Raw genomic sequence first — 22,097 nt, 5'->3', positions numbered from 1 at the left:
ATTTACATAAAAACTTTTCAATCCTTTTAACCTGTCATCAAGTCCATCTTCCTCGCATTAAAAAAAAAAATAATAATAAAAAAATAAAATAAAATAAAATAAAATCTCAAAACAGTCCAAAAAGCCTCCCTATCAATTCTATCATACGCTTTCTCTAAATCCATAAATGCCCTTACCTTTCACCATGATCTCAAGGAAAGTAATTTTGGTACACATGCAAAAGAGATAGTTAACTGTTGAATTGTGGCTGCAAGAAGTGATTGGAAAAAGACAACATATACCTATTTTCGGGTAGTTAAGGAACTGGATGCATCAGTGTATCCCATGTCAAAGCAATGGGAAACTTAATGATTTAACTACACCTAACCTAACCACACCTAACCTAATCCAACCTAGCCTCACTTGCATTTGACAGCCAGCTTTCAAATTTAAAAATGCACATTACGAATGTTAAATACGGCCAGCTACTGGCACACATTGAAGGAATATTTACATAGCCTAAATCCTCATTTATAGCTTCCAAAGGTAAGTCTATAAAAATGTCCAGTAGATGTGGTAATCTATCTATCTATCTATTACCAGACGCCTTAATCCTTTATATGGGGTGGCCACAAACAAATCGCCTCCAAGTCACCCTGTCCCCTGCCATTTCACTGCCCTGCTCCAAATTCACACACCACTCTCTCATATACCTCTCCACTACATCCCTCCATCTCATCCTTGGCCTTTCCCTCCCTCTCTCCCCCTCCACCTCACTCACATACACTCTCCTCATCAGTCTCTCACTCTCCATCCTCTCCACATGGCCAAACCACCTCAGTGTGTTTCTCCTAATGCTTCCTATCACATCCACATCCACATCCACACCACAATGCTCCTTCACCTCCTCATTTGTCAGTCTGTCTCTCCATGTGACTCCACAGGCTCCTCTCAAATAACTCATTTCCACTGCTTTCACTCTTGACTTGTGTCCCTCCAAAAAGTCCAAGCTTCACTTCCATACGTCAGAGTTGGTATCACAATACTGTCATGTAATAACTTTTTCACTTCTATGCTCGCTTCCCTGTTTCTTATCACTGGCTTCAAGGAACCAGCAGCCTTTCTTCCTCGCTGTACCCTTTCAAGCACTTCTCTCTCCAAACTTCCATCCTTACTCATCACACTACCCAAGTACTTAAACGTACTCACATTTTCCATTTCCTCATCATCCAATCTCACTGTACATTCACTGGTTTCACCTCTCTCAAAGACCATAACTTTACTCTTCCCTACATTCACCTTTAGATTCCGTTTCTTACACACACTCCCAAACTCATCCACCAAGCCTTGCAGCTCCCCTTCATTTTCACTCAACAACACAGCATCAAATAACCTGACTGCCTCAACCTAGGAGGTTATGTTTTACCCAGCACTGGTTTGTTTGTCTGTTTGTTTGCCTGGCTGCCTGTTAGCAGGATTACTAAAAAAGTTAAGAACAGATTTTGATGAAATTTTGTGGAAGGGCGGGCAATGGGCCAAGGAAGAAGTGATTACTGTAAATTTTAGGCTGGATTTGGATCCAGAGTATCCCGCAGAATACCTCCAAAAGTTCTCAATGAAATTTTGTGGAATGGTGTGCCATGGACCAAGAAAGCATTGATTCAATTTTGAGGGGGATCCCGATCCTACATCCACGGATCCAGATCTGGGATTATTGAAAAAGTTATGAATGGATTTTGATGAAATTTTGGGGAAGAGTGGGCCATGGGTCAAGGAAGAAATGACTAAATTTGGGGGCAGATCTGGATCCAGAGTATCCCGCACAATATCTCCAAAAGTTCTCAATGAATTTCAATGAAATTTTCTGGAAAGGTGGACTACTGACCAAGAAAGAATTGAAATTTGGGGGCAGATCCAGATCCTATATTTACGGATATGGATCCGGATCCTTTTTAAATGGCTAATATTGGCACAGATATGCACTCTGAGTGCTTTCTAGTTGTATTGTGAGGCTGACCTATAAGTGATATTTTGTTTGACAAATGGTTAAGGATCACCAATAAACTGGACAGCTAGCATCCACAATTAATGCCAGATATTGCTGGTTTTGCTTTTGTTTTAACTGTTTTTGCTGGTGGTGGTGTGGTCACAGCCTCAACTGACAAAGGATACTCAATAACTGAGATTACACTATACACCTTACACAACCCACCTGGAGCGAGATCGTGACCTGGACCTTGAGGAGGACCTAGAATGTGACCTGCGGCGCCGTGAGGACGAGTTGTTGATCAGGCGGATGTGACGGCCATGCAGATCCTTCCCATCTAGTCGACTTAGGGCTGTCCTCATGTCAGCATATGTTGCAAACTCCACCACTCTGTCACATACAGCATATACTGCGTCACTTGACAAGGACTCTATTCACTAAGTCCAAGTTTAACATGCTGCCTTTTATATATATCAACTGTAATACATTTTATGTTTAAACCTGCTTAACACTTTCCACATATCACTGTTCACTATTAAGTGATCAGGATAGGCAGCAAAATGTCACGGTTGATATATAGTAACTCACCTCAAAATTTATTTCCAAATATCACTTATTTTTCTTCCAGTACTTATGGACTGTAACATATACTGTAATATGGTACATACAGATATATCTAATCAAATCATGACATACACTGTGACTGCTTAAGTGCAGCCCAGAATATGAGCTTTAAATATCTGAGAAGATAATCTTTCTTGGTGGAACTAAGTTAGCACTTACTTAGCAGTTATTTTTCATTTAAAATGTAGTTTTTAGGAGCACATCAATTGTGTTAGATACAAAATTACTGTACTGTCCTATTAATAAATTATGGTTATTACAGTATTACTACAGTAAAGCAACAAAGATGACAACCCACCCTTCATTCCTCCTGCGTTTGTGAGCGTCAGCATATGTCACCTCTCCAGCCTGACGCATAAAATCTTTGAGGTCCTGCCAAGGAGCGATTATTTACCATAACACTCAAACTGGGTATAATCACAACACACAGACTGCTGCACACTCATTTTAATTTTATGAAGACAATTCAAATACTGTAATAACAAGGTTTTCTTCATGAAGAACATACCTATGACTGTACTTGATGACTCTGCTGCCTGACATGTGAGTAATACTGAAAAAGTTTAGTCCTAGACTATGATAAAAGCATAAAAATGGCATCCTACAACAGTGCTGTAAAACAAATGAGTACTCAGAGCTCACTGGAGATCTACTAATGCCCGTGAAATGAAGTCACACTTATGGTATCAAGATCAGGAAGTGATATATAGGTACTGTATATCACACATAACTGCTAAATACAAAAGCTGGTCATACTGTATATCAAGAGATTATGTCTTTCTTAGAAATTCAAGCAGAATACAATGCTTTACCTACAAAATGTGTTAATTGGCCAAATTGATGAGTCGAGTGTGCTGACGTGATTTACCTGTCCTGGTTATGGGGTTCAGTATGTCAAGGGAAACGCGAGGTCGCGCGGACGTCAACATCTGTCATCATCATCATCACATCATCACCACAACCACCAGTAGCCTCATCAGAATGCCTCAGCCCTGGCACCCTGGTGGAGGGGGGAAGAGGTGTGCCACTCCCTCCACCAGGGCCCCAGGCAGCTCCCAACACTGTTCAAGGTCTAAGGTCTTATTAAGGAATGGCTGGTGGTGGCGCGTTCCAGTGAGGACGGTGCTTGGCTCTGCCAGCCTCGCCGTCCTCCGCCTCAAGCCTCAAGCTACGACATCTCCCTCTCTCTTACGTTGTCTTAAAAGGACATTTCAGGATTAACAGCATCTTTAGCATGGCTACTAATGGAGTGTATGCCTATGTCAGACCCCTTGTATACAACACTGGCTGCAAACTTTATAATACAATAAAAAATGCAATGGAAAAGCAGAAAGTAAATGGCATTAATCAAAATATAAGGTCAAGTTAGCAGTGATCCCAGGTCAAATTTACCATGTGACTAGCAGTACAGTACCCTGGTACTAAATATTACATGTATCTGGCAATCCCACCTGATATATCCAATCAGCAACAGCAGCTGACAGAACACTGTTATGTGAGACCTGGAGTTCCCAACTTTTATCTGTCCCCTGCCCTATTTTCCAAATATAACCTAACCAACTAACTCATAATACTCATAGTCCATAGCTGCAAAGCTCATGCTTAATCTCTGAACTTGGTCAACATGAGATTAGCTCTAGGATGCCAAACAATGGGATTACCTAATTAGTTTACGTATTATAGTTCAACATATAGAAACAGAAGAGCCCAAATTATCTGATGTCCTTCCTGCTCAAATTACAGTGTAAAATTTTATGGCGAGCCATGTCCAATCAAGTGTATGGCAAGCTACATACACAGTGCTGCATGGTTAAAGGGCAACGGTTCAATAAACTGTATAAAGCAGGCAAAGGTAAAATTAATATAAGTAAAAATTTGCATCACATAGAGATGGATATCAGTCATCCTTTGGAAGAGAGATTTCCTTTACTTTCATATAGTAGTGTCTTAGAGTCAAGTAATCTATCACTGTCTGGATTATTTTATTCCGGAATCTTACAATTCAAGTTATCTCCTGAAATGTAATCTGTCAATGTTGGGATGATTTTATTCCAGAATCTTATAATTCAAGTTATCTCCTGAAATGTAATCTTTCACTGTCAGGATGACTTTATTCCTGAATCTTAAAATTCGTTATCTCCTGATACACATATTTTTCTATTTAATCTCATGCAGTAGTATCTGATATTTGGGGTTGTCATGCTTTATATAAAATGTTCTAATGCACAAAAATGAGCCACACCCTAAGGCAACTCTTCTGTTTTTGTCCCTATGTTTGAACTTTTTTTTAAAGTTTAGTACTGTACAGTATTACATCCCAGGGAACATAATGATAAATAACACACTACTACCTGCATACCGCATTTCACACCTAGTGACGACACAGAGCGGTAAAGTGACAAAAAAGCTCCCCACCCCTCTTTTGCAGTGGCTTTGTCATATGGTGACTTCTATCCAAAATATGTTCTAAGTAGTTTCATATCACCCATGACACTGGGAAGGAAGGGGGAAAGGAGCAAATTTTTCTTTCCTTTTTAACCAATACTTTCTTGCACCCTTAACACATGGTTTGTGCAATTACCTTTTTTTTTATCCCACCCCATGGTGTGCAAAAAATGTTTTTATTTTTATTTTTTATTTTTTATTTTTTTAGTTTTTGTTTATTATAAACTTTAAGATAATCATCCAGGGCATCATCTGGTAAAAAAAAAAAAAAAAAACTCTCTCTCTCTCCATCTTTGTGTAGGGCCATGTGTAAGTTTACTTAGGGGAGTAGCGAAAAATGAATAAAAAAAACTTTTTTATTTTTATTTTTAAAAACATGAAGTGGTGGCGACCATCATCCACTCACCTGATGTAGCGCTGCCTACTTCTTCCTCAGCCTTTATCATTCTTTTTCTGTGCATGCCCTCCTCTCTTTCTTCCACCCATCTTTCCTGTCACTTCTTATTGCTCTTCTTTCCTTTACAGGTGGCTTTACATTGAGTGACAAGCCAAATGGTTTCCTGTAAGCCAAGAAACCATTTACAATGCTGGGTGGTAACCATGTAACCAACCCATATGTGCTCCCCATGTGTCAACAAGTGGGTTGGTGGAGGGTTAGTGCCCCTCCCCATAAAACCAATAACTCAAAAGTCAAATGGCCACCCCTTACGGGATGATGGCATCTGGCAATAGATAGATAGAAAAAACTTGAAGATAAACATCCAGAGCATCATCTGGTGCATAGAAAAAAATCTCTCTCTCTCTCTCCGTAGGCTTGTGTAGGGGTGGAGTAGTTAGCGGTGATGCACGGCCTGCACAACCTGAGCTGTGACTCGCAACGCAACGCTATCCAGCCTGAGCTGTGGCTCGCAATCCACAGGTTAGTGTGTGTTCCACCAGAGAGAAATATGTCTTGCCCTGGATCTTCTCACCTAACTAAACTAGGAAAATCAAAAGTGGACAACTGATATTTGGAGAAACTGAAGTTTCAAGGCCCAAGATCATTACATTATTATTATTATTATTATTACTACCCTTCCTCGTCTGTCATTCTTTCCTTCATTCTTTCCACATCCTTCTGCCTACGGGTGACTTTACACTCCCTCTTCTATCTTTCTTTCTTTCATTCTTTCCCCTTCCTTCAGTCTATGGGCTACACTACACTGAGTGACAAGCCAAATGGTTTCTTGTACGGCAGGAAATCATTTACAGTACTATGCTGGGTGGTAACCATATAACAAAATTATGGTGCCTGGTGATTTAGTGGGTAATTAAGGCGCTCCAGTCGGACTGAGCCTGTGTAGGTTTATATTCAAAGGATGGTTGGGGTTTATTGCTCACATAATGTCACTCAGGGATGAGTGAGGCTGGGCACTCTCTTAAATGTCACTACCAACTTGCTTAACCCCGGACTCCTACGCTCTTCATGGGGAAACATAGGATTGGATGAAGGATGGATGGCTTACAGTAAAATATTATTAATATTTTGTAAGGTGGTAGATGGGGACACCCATCATTCACTCACTCACTGAAGGGATGCCTTATGGTCTCTACATTGAGCGACAAGCCAAACAATTTCCTGTACCCAGGAAACCATTTACTACGCTGAGTGCTAACCTTATAACCGGGGTTTCTGGCCAGGTTATGTGTCCCCCACATTCCCCTATCTAAAATCACATAATCATGGCAAATGTTTTGGAGGGCCCAATACCTACCCAGGGCCCTAACCAAATGGGCAGATTCGCGTGGTCATTTGGAATGTGAGAGATGCGAATGAGGAGAGCAAGAGGGTGGAAGTGATGAATGTGTTCAAGAGTGCGAAATATGTCATGATGGCATTGTGTGAAACAAAGCTGAAAGGGTGTGAAGTGGAGGAGTGGGAGGGATTCAAGTGTGTGAGGTTGGGCATGAATGGGCGAAAAATATGCAAGGAAGGAGTTGCTTTGTTGATGAATGAAGTGTGTCAGAGTGGAATGAGAGATTACAAATGTGTCAGCTTGCGATGTATGAACAGTAACACCTCGCTATAATGGACTAATTGGGATACAAGCCATTCCGAAAAAAGCGACATTTGGACTTCCCCCTGCTAACCCAGACTGTTCCTGATATATCAGACATTAGTTTTAAACTGTTTTCATTAGCACTGCAGTACTGTACTGTACAGTATTACAACTTCACTACAATAATCAAATGGTATAATATATATAATAATAACGTACTGTACACTGACAAACATGTCTTTAATTTACCTTATTGTGGTGAACATGGCTGAAGTGCTCAGGCAGCCTGGACTGCTTCTGGCTTTATCAGACTTTTTCCGATATAGAGGAATTTAGTCTGATAGCTCCTCAATTCCGATAAAAGCAAATTCCAGTCTACTGAAGTAAGTTATATCGAGGTTTTACTGTATGTCAAATTCAAGTCTGAGACGGTGAAAGTGGCTGTGACTGTAGCATAAGCACCGTGTAATGACAGGAGTGAGAGACAGAAAGACAGGTTTTGGGATGAGCTGGATGAAGCAGTGGGAGAAATGCACAGGATATAAAGTGACCATAATGGGTGATATGAGTGGAAAAGTAGCCACTGGTCCTGAGGATGACCTAATGGGTTGTAATGAAGTGCCAGAAGAAAATGATGATGGGAAACGATTGAAAGATATGTGTCAGGAAAGGAGGTTGTGCATAATTTTGTAACTCATATTTTCAAACACAAAGATGCACATAAATATACATGGTGTGAGGCGGTTTGTGGAGTGAGGAGGAGATGCAAGGGTGTGCAAGGGACAGAATGGTGGAATGATGAGGTGAAACGAGCTGTGAAACAAAAGAAGAAGGCATATAGTGAATGGTTAGCGAGTAGAGGTAGGGAGAAGATGAGAGAGAGAAGAGAGAGGTATATGTGAGCAGGAGAAGGGAGGTTAAGAGACTGGTGAAGGAGAGTAAAAAGAAAGTGGATGAAGAGTTTGGGAGGAATCTGAGTGTGAAATGGAGGGAGAGTAAGAAATTGTTTTGGAAGGAGGTAAAGAAAGTAAGGCAGTGTGAAAGGGGAAATAGTAGGGGAGTGAAAGATAGGAATAATAGATTGTTGGTAGAGAAGAAAGAGAAACTGAGGAGATGGAAGGAGCACTTTGAGGATTTGTTGAATGTAGAGAGTGAGAGCAGTGCGAGTATAAGTGGTTGGGGAATGGCTGGGAGAAGAAGAGATGGGAGGAAGAGATCAGTAGGGCGGAAGTAGTGGAAGCGATGAAGAAGATTAAGTTGGGAAAGGCCCCAGGAATTGATGGAGTGTGTGGTGAAATGCTTAGGTATGGGGATGAGATTGTTGTGGAGTAGATATGGAAGTTGTGTAGATTGGCTTGGGAAGAGGAAAGGGTTCCAGAGGACTGGAATCAGGTATAATTGTTCCTTTATACAAAGGAAAAGGGGAGAGAGAAGTATGTGGTAACCATAGGGGTATTTGCCTACTTAGTGTGACTGGTAAAATATATGGTAGAATACTCATTGATAGGGTTAGGCATATGACAGAGGAGCTAGTTGGAGAAGAACAAGGGGGATTTAGGAAGGGAAAAGGGTGTGTAGATCAGATATTTGTTCTAAGATGTTTAGTGGAGAAGTATCTAGAGAAGGGAAGGAAAGTATATGCTGCCTTCATGGACTTGGAGAAAGCTTATGACAGAATAGATAGGCAAGGTATGTGGAAGGTATTAAGAATATATGGAGTGGAGGGGAAATTGTTGAGTGCTGTGAAGAGTATGCACGAGGGAGCTAGGGCTATGGTGCGAGTGGATGGTGAGCTGAGTGAGTTCTTTGATCTCAATGTGGGACTGAAACAGGGTTGTGTGATGTCTCCATGGCTGTTTACTATATACATGGATGGGGTTGTAAAGGAGGTGCAGGGTAGGGCAGTGGATGTGGGGGTGGCTTTAATGAATGAGGGTGAGATTTGGAAGCTTCCGGTGTTGCTGTTTGCTGATGATACAGTACTGTTGAGTGAAGATGAATGGGAGTTGCAAGGTTTGGTGAATGAATTTGGGACAGTGTGTAGGAGGAGGAATCTGAAAGTTAATGTAAACAAAAGTAGTTATGGTGTTTGAGAGGAATGAAGTCACAGAGTGTGCAGTGAGGTTGGATGATGAGGATATGGAGAATGTGAGTGCATTCAAGTACTTGGGTAGTGTGATGAGTCAGGATGGAACTTTGGGGGATGAAGTACGTGAAAGGGTACAGCAGGGAAGGAAGGTAGTTGGTACACTGAAAGCAGTGATGAGAAATAGGGAGGTGAGTATGGAAGTTATGAAGTCACTGCATGATAGTATTGTGATCCCTACCCTGACGTATGGAAGCGAGGCATGGACCTTGCAAGAGGGGAACAAGTCAAGAGTGAGAGCAGTGGAAATGAGTTACTTGAGAGGAGCACGTGGAGTGACATGGAGGGACAGGTTGACGAATGATGAAGTGAAGGAACGCTGTGGGGTGGATGTGGATGTGGTTGAGAAGATTAGGAGAAAATTAATACACTGAGGTGGTTTGGACATGTGAAGAGAATGGAGAATGAAAGACTGACTAAGAGGGTGTATGTAGGTGAGGTGGAGGGAAGGAGAGGAACAGGTAGACCGAGGATGAGGTGGAGGGATGGAGTTGAGAGGTATATGAGGGAGGGGGGGGTGAGTTGGGGGGAGGATAGTCAAATGGTGGGTGACAGAGCGACTTGGAGACGTTTTGTCTGCGGCCACCCTTTGCGGGATTAGGGCGTCGGGCTATAGATAGATAGATAGATAGATGGAGGGAAAGGGGAAAGTCTTGAATGGAGCCTAATTGATTATGTGCTCATAGAGAGGTTGATGCTGGGAATGGTTGCTGATACGAGGGGCATGAGAGGGCGATATGAAGTAGACTGTAGCACCAGTCGAGCAGGGCAGTATTCCCAAGGTGGATGGAAAGCTGATGACAGGGAGAGCTGGAGCTCCCGTTTCATCAGCCCTCGGGACTAGTTCCTGACCATCCCCCTTTGCTCAACTTTTTCAGTGTTTCAGTAACACAGAGTGTAGGCCAGCATGCTCTCCAATACAAGTTTCTCTAACTGTCAACATTAATCTACATACACAGTACACGCTACACTATCCATCCATCCATCCATCATCTAATCCTACGTTGCCCCATGAGGCAACCTTATGGTAGATGCCTGGCATAAAATTAATAATGCTACCATTAAGCATAGGTGGGCACCACTTCTCCCTCACCTCATCACGGATGGTGCCGACAGTGACACGGACACACAGACACAGCGTCAGCGGAAGGAACAGCTCATGAAAGAAGCAGTAGATGCAGCAAGAAGTGTTCCAGGATTTAATGAAGTAAATAAAGAGCAGTTGGGTGAGATGATAAAGTAATGTCTTCATACAACACGAGACAGGTTATGCAGAACCTCGTGCAAAATCAATTTCATGCTAAAACGTGACATATGTTTACATGTAAAATATGGGGTTTGGTTCTAGGAGTCTCATATTTCTTGTTAAAAATATATTTAAAGATAGATTATTACAAACACATCTGCCCTAAGACAGCGAAGACAGTGTGTTTACATACGACCCCACCTACTGGACACATCAGTGCACAGCTACTGCATTCTAACCTAACCTAACCGATGTGTTTTGCCCCGTAATACTCCCCATAAAAATTTTAATCACCAAGGATTGCCACTAAACCTCTTGAAAGTCCTCATTACAAATCAAGCAAAAAACTGACCTAAACAAAACATGAATAATGGCCGCTCAGCATCACACATATTTTGTCATGAATCACTTTTGGTGCAGTAAAAAAAAAAAAAATGCAGTGTGAAACTTTTTGAAAGCCATTAGTCATCAACAATAAAGGAAAAAAAAAAGCTATAAAGAAGTCGTCAGCATGGAGTGATTGCGTATCTCACTTCTCAGAAACACACGAATGCAGTAATCGTGAATAATAAACAAGTCAGCCAAGCGGTATAATTTGTCTGACGGTACAATTCACAAGAACTGAACTCACATAATTATCTTACCTAACTATTTATGTCAACACACAGAGTCTTCACGTATCATAAGATTCAAATTTTCTTGACCAAAGACCATCAGTTCATAAAGATCGAGCACAAAGCCTTTTTTTTTCCCCCCCTTTTTTTTTTCATTCGTTGCACTAAAAGCAAATATATGAATTTTACTGCTCCTTCATCATTAACTTTTTTTTCAACAAAGAAAACTATCCACTAAGGCATCCACACACCATACACCACATGTACATCAAGCCCATTATTATCTTTTCTTATGTAAGTTTTTCTGTTTTGTATTGTTTCTTGGCTAAATTAAATTAAATTGAAGCATGTTGTGTATGTTTATCATATGATTTACACCCAGCAATGTTATAATATTGGCAGAAAATCAGTCCAGTCATGCATGCCCAGAAACAATTTATTTTTTTCCCATTAAACCAACTTCTGTATCTGATACCCAATTGGCTTCTGATTTTGCTTCATTTTTTACAAGTAAGATATCTCACATAAGAAGTGATTTAGACAGCAGTTCTCCGAGTGAGGCGTACTCAGTTGACTTCCAGCCACAGTGCACCGGGGATCATTTGCTTTCAGCATTTGATCCGCTGGATGTAAAAAAAGTCAAATGTTATATCAGAGAACTTAATAAAACATTTTGCTCACTCGATCCGTGTAACATGTCACAACTACCTGATGTGTATGAGCACGCTGCAGACTTTATCTGCAACATAATAAATAAATCCATCCATCCATCCATTGCCAGACGCCATGTATCCCAAACAGGGTGGTCAAGGGCTTAGAGTTAATTGTTTTACAGGGAGGGGCACTAATCCTCCACCAACCCCACTTGATACGTAGGGATGCCAACAGCATCTGGTGTTCCCAGGCGGTCACCCATCCAAGTACTAACCAGACCCAACGTTGCTTAAGAAAGAATTTTGTGCAGTCTGAGAAACGTGCTCTGCTTAGGCCCCTAATTAAGAAATCTGGCCTTGATGTTGAGAGCATGACAAATTATCATCCCATCTCTAACCTGTCTTTTTTTATCCAAGATTATTGCGCGGGCCATACTCGATCAACTCGTACCATTACTGGAACACAACAGAGTTGTTCCTGTTGTTCAATCAGCATACAGAAAATACCATTCAACTGAAACTGCACTAACAAGGATTCAGAGTGACTTGGTGGCAAACACTTGTAGTGGGATGTCCTCTCTCCTAGTTCTGTTGGATCTGTCTGCTGCTTTTGACACAGTAGATCATAAACTATTGTTGGACGATCTGTATTTTTATGGCGTTCGTGACAGTGCCCTTTTGCTCCTTAAGTTTTATCTGTCGGACAGATCTCAGAGAGTGGTTGTTGATTATGCTAGCTCTGATTCTGCTCCCCTTCTATTTGGAGTCCCTCAAGGATCAGTTTTGGGTCCAATTCTATTTACTATCTACACATGTAGTTTATCGTCTCTACTTGATGCTCATGATGTGTCCTATCATTTTTATGCTGATGACATCCAGCTCTATGTTAAGATGTCAGATATCAACGATACTAAGACAAAGTTTGAATCTCTGTCTGATATTAAGATTTGGATGGCTAAGAGAAAACTTACGCTGAATGATGGTAAAACTGAGATCATCATCATCAGAGGAAACAGAAGGGGTGATGACACTGACAATGCCCTGGCTTTGAACATTGGCGTGTCACAGCTTCATCCAGTCAGTTCTGCTTGAAATCTGGGTGTTTATTTTAATTCCAAGTTAAATTACAAAGAACATATTAATCAGGTTGTAAGAGAGTGTAACTTGCATATCAGAAATCTGTACTCTGTGAGAAAATTCCTAATAGACGGTGCCTCTTAACATTGGTTCACGTAGTGATCTTGTCTTGTGTTGATTATTGTAATTCACTGTGGGTTGGTCTTCCAAATAATATACTAATAAAAGTTCAGTCTGTGTTGAACAGGGCAGCACGGCTTATCTTTGGTCTCCCCCCGAGAACCTCAACTACCCCGTTTCTGATTGAGTTGCACTGGTTACCAGTAAAGGCTAGAATTGAATTTATAATGTGTCTTATTACATTCAAGATTCTTAAGTTTGGTGAACCGAAGTATCTTGCTGAATTGTTAAAACTCCCATCTGCATGACCGGGTGTGATGTTACGCAGTGAAGATGATTCCTCGCATCTTGATGAGCCAGGAGCCATTCACTGGTCATCTTTCTCTGATCGTTCTTTTGTGTATAGAGCCCCTAGATTATATAACAGATTGCCATTGTCCATAAGACAACTCTCTACGGCTGAATCCTTAAGAGACAGCTGAAAGCCTTTCTTTTTTCAAAATGCTGTGACCTGGAGAGAGGTACTGTGACAAATGATTATAGGGTTTAATTATTGCCACTTTCATGTATATATGATGTAGCTTGTATTAAATACAAGAAATGTCACAATTCTTGTAATTGTAAAAATAATGTATGGGTGTCAAGCGCTACTGAATTCCCAAAGGAAGAATTGGTGCTTTTGAGAAACAAAAGGCCAGATTATTATTATTATTATTATTATTATTATTATTCAGTTCAGATTTGGCGAATTCCAGTTTGGCGAGTTATTTTTTGCACCTATTACTCACCAAATGTTAGCGTTCACTGTACTCTCTGGCTTCAGCACTCCTGTAATTCTCTGACTAAAAATATCTGCGCTGTTTACTTATCCCCTAATTCTACTGATTATCCAGCATTCTCTGACTATCATACTTCTACGATGGAACACATTCTATCCATTTCTCCTTTCTCTGAAATCTTCATTCTAGAGGATTTCAATATTCACCACCACCTTTGGCTCTCCTCTCCTTTCACTGATCCTCCTGGTGAACAAGCCTACATATTTTCTATCCTTAACCTATTAACTGCGCATGGCGGTTTTGTGGAGGTATCCGTGGTGCGCAGACATAGGAGTAAAAATGAAATTTCCCAAAGACCAAATTTTGTCTTAGGAATTGAGAGAACACATGCCAAAGTATATAGTAATGAAATATTAGCTCAATGTATTTACCTTGGTAAAGCCATGGATGAACATCGAAGTATCTGATTCCCTCTTGGAATGTATGGTTTTCGTTTTCAGTTTTGGTTTCGGTTTTGAAGGCTCAAACATGCTTGCATGAGTCGGCCTTGGTCACCATGGTACTGTATTCGAAATTCACCTGCGCAGCCAGGGCTGTATTGTGCAGTCGCACTCGGAACAGCCCAGGATGTATAGAGCAGTTAACAGGTTAATGACCTAGAGCAGATTGTACAGCACCCTACCCGTATCCCTGACCACCTTGGAGAGAGCTCAAACTACTTGACCTCTTCCTTACAACTACTCCTTCTCCTTACAATTAATCCTTCCTCTCCGTTGGGCTCTTCTGATCATAACCTTATTATTTTAACCTGTCCTGTCGCTCTGGTACGGCCTGTGGACCCTCCAAAGAAACATCAACAGTGGCACTTTGGAGCTGCGGATTGGGAGGCCCTCAGGCAGTACTTCTTTGATTTCCCTGGAATGATTATTGGTACCATGGCTAGGAGCCATTAGAGTATGCCTTGCGCATTACAGAGATTATTCTCTCAGGCATGGAAGCATACATTCCTTTCTCATATCCTCTGACTAATGCAAGAAAGCCTTGGTTTAATCATGCTGTCCACAACAAGGAGAGGGCCTATAAAAGGTACCGGAGCCAACCCACCCCTGAATCACAACTTTTTTATGTTTCTGCCCAGAATCATGCTAAGTCTGTTCTCTGCTTAGCTAAAAATAATTTCATCTGTACTAAATGCTCTCAACTCTCTAACTCAAATTCTTCCCACTCCTGGCAACTTTCCAAAAACTTTTCTAACATCTTTACCTCGTCATCCTTCCCTCCTCTTTTCTACTCTGATGACTCTGTAGCTATTTCTTCTACTAATAAAGCAGATCTCTTCACTCAGACTTTCTTCTCCAATTCCACCTTAGATGATTCCATGCTGTGCCTCCATCCCTTCCCTCCTCTGACTTCCTCATGGCTGACATTTAAATTTCTTCAGCTGATGTATTTTCTGCCATCACTGGCCTCAATACTAACAAGGCATATGGACCTGATGGAGTCCCTCCTCTTGTCCTCAAGAACTGTGCGTCTGTGCTTACACCCTGCCCAGGTGAACTCTTTCACCATTGTCTTTCAACTTGTACCTTTCCTTCTTGCTGGAAGTTTGCTCTCACTCAGCCAATCCCAAAGAGGGGTGACTGTTCCCAACCCTCTAACTATTGTCCAATTGCTTTAACATCCCGTGTCTCAAAAGTTGGCAAGTCTGTTTTTAACAAAAAAAAGTTTAAAGCATCTTTCCTATTACAAACTTCTTTCCGATCATCAGCATGGGTTCCATCAGGGAAGATCCACTGGCGATCCTCTCACCTACCTTTCAGACTCCTGGTCATCCTTCTTTCGGGACTTTGGCGAAAGCTTTGCCATTGCACTTGACATCTCAAAAGCTTTCGATCGAGTCTGGCATAAATTTTTAATTTCCGAACTGCCCTCTTATGGTTTCCATCCTTCTATCTGTGCCTTCATCTTTAGCTTCCTTTCTAGTAGTTCTATAGCTGCTGTTGTAGACAGTCATCGTTCTTCTCCTAGATCTATCAACAGTGGTGTTCCTCAGGGATCTGTCCTATCACCAACTCTCTTCCTTTTATCCATCAATGATCTTCTAAGCTGTACATCTAACCCTATCCACTCGTACGCTGATGATTCCACCCTTCACCTTTCCATTCGGTTCCTGCAACGTACATCTCAGCAGTTACTTCAACAAACAAAGGATGAGGCTATGGCACACCTAATGTCTGACTTGGCTCGTATCTCTGAGGGGGGTAAAAATAATCTTGTTTTTAATGCATCAAAGATTCAGTTTTTACATCTATCAACCCGACAAAATCTTCCACAGGAGTACCCACTAATGTTTAATAATATCCAGCTCAATCCTGCATCATCCTTGAACATGAGTGGGGTTTCATTCACTTGGGACTTATCTTAGAAAGATCATATTGCCTCTCTTGTAAAATCTGCTACCAAGAAATTTGGTGTGCTAAGCCGACTCCGTACCTTCTTTACCCCTGCACAGTTGCTAACTTTCTACATGGATTTTATTCGACCCTGTGTAGAGTACAACTCTCAAGTGTGTGGAGGCTCCTCACATATGGTGCAGCTCTTCTCAATAGGGTGGAGACAAAGGCTTTTCATCTCATTAACTCTCCTCCTCTTACTGACTCCCTTCAACCTCTGTCTCTTCGCCGCACTGTTGCCTCTTTATCTCTTTTCTATCGTTACTTCAATGGTCGCTGCTCCTCTGAACTGTATGCTTGCATCCCTCCAGCTCTACGACGGGTGCTTAACATCCATCTAGCAACAAACTCACATCCTTTTTCTGTCCAATTCTCTCATGCAAGAGTTAACCGTTACTTCCAGTTCTTCGTTTATGCAATAGGTCAACTCTAGAACTGTCTCCCTCTGTCTGTATTTCCTACTTCCTACAATCTCCAGTCTTTCAAACGTAGTGTGTCCAGGCATCTCGAAATGAACGGATCTTGAATTTGGCTCTCTTTTGTATTGTTTTTGTTTTTTCTTAGAAGGAACTGTTTTGTGGGCTTAGCCTCTGGTTCCTTCTTCCTCAAAAAAAAAAAAAAAAATTGTGGTATGCAAGATCAAGCTGAAAGAAATGAGGTGGACCAGGAGAGAGAGAAGCAGTCAGGGAGAAAGACTCATGGTTGAGAAGCTGAGGATCAAAGATACGCCAGATGAATACAGGACCAAAGTAAGGGAGGAGTTAGAATCAGTGAACTGGAATGAAATGGATTTGGACAGATTGTGGAATGCATATAGGGATTGCTTAGGTAGGAATGCTAAAGCGGTGTACGGTGTGGCGAGATTAACGAAAAAGAAGAAAGGTACGGCATGGTGGGATGAAGAGGTTAAAAGAGCAGTGGAAGAAAAGAGGAAGAGGTAGTTAGAGTAGTTACAGGATAGGGGTTCAACTGAAATAAGAAATTAATACACTGAGAGCAAGAAGCATGGAAAGACACTAGTGAAGAGGAAAAAGGAGGAGGCAAATGATGATCTAGGAAGAAAAATGAATGCAAATTACTCTGAAAATAGGAAGTTATTCTGGAAAGAGGTGTGGAAATGTAGAAGTGACAGTGGAAAGAAATATAAAAGTGTGAAGGACGTAAGTGGCAGATTGTTAACTCATGGGGATGAAGTAAGAACCAGATGGAAAGAATATTTTGAAACCCTGATGAATGGGAACAGAGAGAGCAGAATCACTGTAAACATGACTGGTTCTGGGGGTTTGCAGAGAAGGAATGCAGTGATAGGAAACTTGACAGTCATGCAGATGAAGAGTGCTGTGAAAGGGCTGAAAATAGGAAAGCAGCTGGGGTTGGTGAGGTGTATGCAGAGATGATTAACTGTAGTGGAAAGCATGGATGAGTGAAATCGTGCCAGCAGAGCGCAAAAAGGCTGTGGTTGTACCCCTGTACAAAAATAAAGGTGGGCAAAGTGAGTGCAAGAATTATTGTGGCATAAGTTTACCGAGTGTGGTAGGGAAGGTATATGGCAGAATTATTAGAGAGAAAGAGAGATATCAGAAGTCCTGGAAAGTGATGAACAGGGTGGCTTTAGGAGTGGTAGAGGATGTGTGAATCAAATATTTGCAGTGAGACAGATAGTGGAGAAGGCTTGTGAGAAGGACTATAAGGTGTTTATGGCATTCATGGTTCTGGAAAATGCATACAACAAAGCAGACAGAGAAGGACTGTGGAAGGTTTTGTGCATGTACAGTGTAGACGGTGAGATGCTAGGTGCCGTCAAGAGTTTTTATGATGGTAGTGAAGCATGTGTAAGGGTAAATGGGCATCTAAGTGAATGGTTCACAATCAGTGTGGGCATGGGAATGTTCCCAAGGTTGTTCTATATATATATATATATATATATATATATATATACAGTGGGCTCGCACAGTGCGCGAGAGATTGGGCGGTGCACGAGCTCGCGCACTGGGAACTCGCGTACTAGGAATACATAATCTTATGGGAATAATTACATATGGGCGGTACCCCCTCATACCTGGACATTTTTTTGGCCCTTAGAGACATAATAAAGGTCATATGTTTCAGACATTGTACTAAAGCTATAGCTACAATAACACAAATATGGGTAGTCACCTTAACAACAGTAGACAACATTCCTGATGACCTTAAATAACAGGGGTTCCGACGCGCGGCAACACTTACAGCGCCGCACTCCCCACCGCACCAACACTTCCCTCCGCAGACTCCTCTTGATCACCTTCCCCAGGAGCATCAAAGTCACTCACTTCGGCCATAAACCCTTCAAAGTTCAATGCTGACACTTCTGACACTGCATCCTCTTCATCCTCAACAGGAACAGGAGCAGACGATGTCGGTGGTTCCGCCATTTCACCAACTTGAGCCCGCTGCGTGTAGCTTATTATGAGCGTCTGTCTTCTCCTGTTTATTTCTTCCCTGTGCCTGTCTGTGTAGAAACGGAAGAGTTTGTCGATACCAACCAGAAGTTCCTCCGTTCTTAGGTTGCTCACTTCCTGTTCCTTCACCTCTTCCTTGAGCTTATCCACGGCAGCAAGGATCTTGTTAATGTTTGACATACACAGCTCAGTTCTGCCTTCCATCACACTAGGCTGCTCAACTTGACTCTGTCTGGCGCATCAACATGACAACACGTGACGCGCTCTGTGAGGGGTGGTCGCGCACTAGTAGAAAATGGCATTTTTGAGCCACTCCTTGCCTCTGCCTCGCGTTCTGTGCGGTAAACTCGTGCATTAAAGGGTTTTTGGTTATGATTTTTGGTCATTCGTGCACAAGGCGAATCGCGCACTGCGGTGACGCGCACTGTGCGAGCCCACTGTGTATATATATATATATATATATATATATACAGTATATATATATGGATGGGGTGATGAAAGAAGTAAAATCATAAGTAATGGAGAGAGGGATGGTGTTAATACTGAATGATGATGGATGGAATATCTCAAATTTGTTGTATGCTAATGATACAGTAATAACTGCAAATAATGGACAGGAACTTGGTAGACTAGTTCAGAGTTATGCTGATGTCTGTGAGTGTTGTGCCTTGAGTAAATGTAAAAAAGAGTAAAGTGATGGTTACTGTGAGAGAAGGTGACACCCAGTGTGATGTTACAGTGAATGGAGAGAGACTGGAATTGGTGAGAGAGTTCAAATACCTGGGTGGAATGACAGAAAAGAGAGAAAAATGTGCAAAAGAAGTGGAAAGCAGAGTGACAAGGAAGAAAGTAGCTGGTGCAATGAAGGCCTTGATAAGAAACAGTGGCTTGAGTGTTGCAGCTGCATGAGGCTTACTTGAAAGAATGTTAATGTCAACTTTAACTTATTGATGTGAGACTATGGTGTGATATGAAAATGAAACATCAAGAGTAGGAGCAGTGGAGATGGGACTGCTAAGGAATGTATGTGGAGTACAGAGAGTGGATAGGATACGAAATAATGTGATTCGAGAAAGATGTGGAGAGAGGAAGTCAGTGGACACCAGAATTGAAGAGATTGTACTGAGAAGGTATGGTCATGTGGAAAGATTAGATGACAACATAATGGTGAGAAAGGTATATCTGAGTGAATCTGAAAGAGGGAGGAGGCAAGGTAGGCCACGGAGAAGGTGGAGGGATATGGTGGATAAGTGTGTGAGGAAGAGATTTGGAAGTCAGTGAGGCTAGGGGACTGACAAGAGATTGAGCTGGCTGGATGAATATTGTGAGAAGCACATGATCAGGGATTTGGCACCCCTGCTAATGTGACAGTGGCCGGACTGACTCTACCGGATACATTTAGGTGAAGCTACAGTACGTGGTGAATGTTTCTAGTGTATCAGATAAAGCCAGGATTCCGGAAGCTTGAATGGTGAGTGAATGGAAGCATGGCCCATTGGACTGGGCAAATTTGGGCAGTATGGACACTGCTACTCCTCACCCTGCCCTAGGGTGGGAAAGGAGGTCCGGATGATGATGATGATGATGATGTAAGGTCAGTAAAATTATCAATGCCCTAGAGTCAGCTGTTATGTGCCTAACCAAGACATCATGTATTTAGAAGGTGGTGGGACAGCAAAACAACAAAGCTAATGCTCCTTCACATGGCCTCCAAATGAAGGCTTCTGGACACCAATATTCAAAGACCAACAGAGTGATATATGTTAATGTCAATATGGCTGCCAATGTTTACAAAGATTTTGCTACCTTCAATCAGGAACCAGATGACCCTCTTCTCTCATATTTATATTAACTTGCAAGTCAGCATTCTTAACAATGTATTTTTATTTGAGAATATGAATTCTTTTAAATTAACAATTCCCAACAACCGATTTCCATTCTTGTGAATAAATTTCTTATAGCATTTCTCCTGCTTTTGGTGAAGTTTATCCTTAAATAAAACTATCAACAATTCATTTTAATCCTAATTGCAACTCCAGCCAATTACAAAAAACTTACTTCCATCACCAGTACAGTCATGCCTTGGTATGTGATGGGGTCATCACATGGAAACTCATTGCATGATTAGTTATTGAATATCAAGGTCAATATAACATGGGTTCAATGGGGATACGGAAGGGGGCATGAACCATTTGGGGGGGGGGGGGGAAGGCTTTCTTTTGGCACCCTCAGTAGCACTACACTTTCCACTAGGGGTTGCTTTCTTGCCAGATATGAGTTCCAAGTTACAAGTTTCAGAATTTCACACATGCAAAGTTATTACTCCACTTACTGCACATTATACTATTTATTGTACACGTCCACTGTTATTTGGCAATAGCAATGGTGTTTCAATGCCCTTGCATGCATGAAATGGAATGAAAGGGTGATGACCACAGCAAATGTAAACACTAGGAGGCCACCTAGGCTCAAACATCTAACTGTTGGCCAGCACAGGAATATTGTACCTGGCTGCCACAATTCACAATTATTGTATACAAAGTAAGTGAATTTCACCACTGTTACCACGAAACTGGATATAACTTTTAGTGCATCAATTCCACCAATTTATCACATACCAAACTGATGTACAGCTCCGGACAGATGAAACGGCTACACCCCATCCACCAGCGACTTGGTTTGGGTCTCAGTGGTTCTGGTAACAGTTGCAGGTGGAGGAAGGGGGGATGTGGGAGGGTAAGGAGGGGAGAAATGTGGGCGGAGTTCTATAGGGGGTAGTGTGGGAGGGTGAAGAAGCAGCACAGTCTGGCTGGTGGGAGGGGGAGACGAATGGTTGGGTAGCGGAGACGAGAGTCTGCTGGAGGGTAAGACAGGTGAGTGTGGTTAGATGAAAAGAAATTACAAAAAATGAATTATTATAATATCTGCTGCATATATTGCATTTTATCTACTAAATAAAAACACTGTCTATTATTAACCACCGTATTTGGGTATCCTACTCATTATTATTATTATCCTTTGGATATTAGGCAATAAATAAAGATATTGGACGGTCTTTCGGACCCGAACCAATTTTTTCATAACTTTTTTCTTCAGCTATTTCCGTATTCCTATTATCCCTCATGCTTGAAGTCCCCCTTTTTATCATTCTCCTACGCCCTACATTTTTTTTTAGGCATAAGGCAGTTTAACTTTCTCTTTAAATAACCATATTTGTCAACAAATATTCCTTTCATTAATCTATTTAATTACCTGTTTTCTTTCAATATGCATTTGTCTAATAATGGGTGTTACACCTTAATTGGCGCCGCTATTTGACGTTGTGAATAAATTTGGTCTAAATTTACGCTTATATTGCAGTCTCTCTCAAGTAGGCTGGCAACCTCACACATCCTCCCCCCTGCTTTCTCCTTCTCTCGCTACCCGTTCCCTCCTTTCCTTTTGTAGTACTGTTTATCTATTCTTTCTCATATTTTTAACCTCATTCCTTCTTACAA

At 41.5% G+C, this 22,097-nt stretch overlaps 1 protein-coding gene across 1 annotated transcript in view; it reads right to left on the bottom strand.

Moving 5' to 3' along the window:
• Nucleotides 1-22,097, bottom strand: part of LOC145407015 (serine-arginine protein 55-like) — a 70,485-nt gene that overhangs the window by 5,175 nt on the left and 43,213 nt on the right. The window contains exons 6-7 of the mRNA XM_080278031.1: nt 2,889-2,962; nt 2,192-2,356 (exon numbers count right to left, since the gene is read on the bottom strand). Coding sequence (XP_080134157.1) covers nt 2,192-2,356; nt 2,889-2,962 — 239 coding nt within the window. The remainder of the gene's footprint in view (nt 1-2,191; nt 2,357-2,888; nt 2,963-22,097) is intronic.

This window comes from Coenobita brevimanus, chromosome 72 (assembly GCF_032717465.1).
Source record: "Coenobita brevimanus isolate Jiangsu-jjx chromosome 72, ASM3271746v2, whole genome shotgun sequence".
NCBI lineage: Eukaryota > Metazoa > Arthropoda > Malacostraca > Decapoda > Coenobitidae > Coenobita > Coenobita brevimanus.
This window is presented reverse-complemented; position numbering and strand designations above follow the sequence as displayed.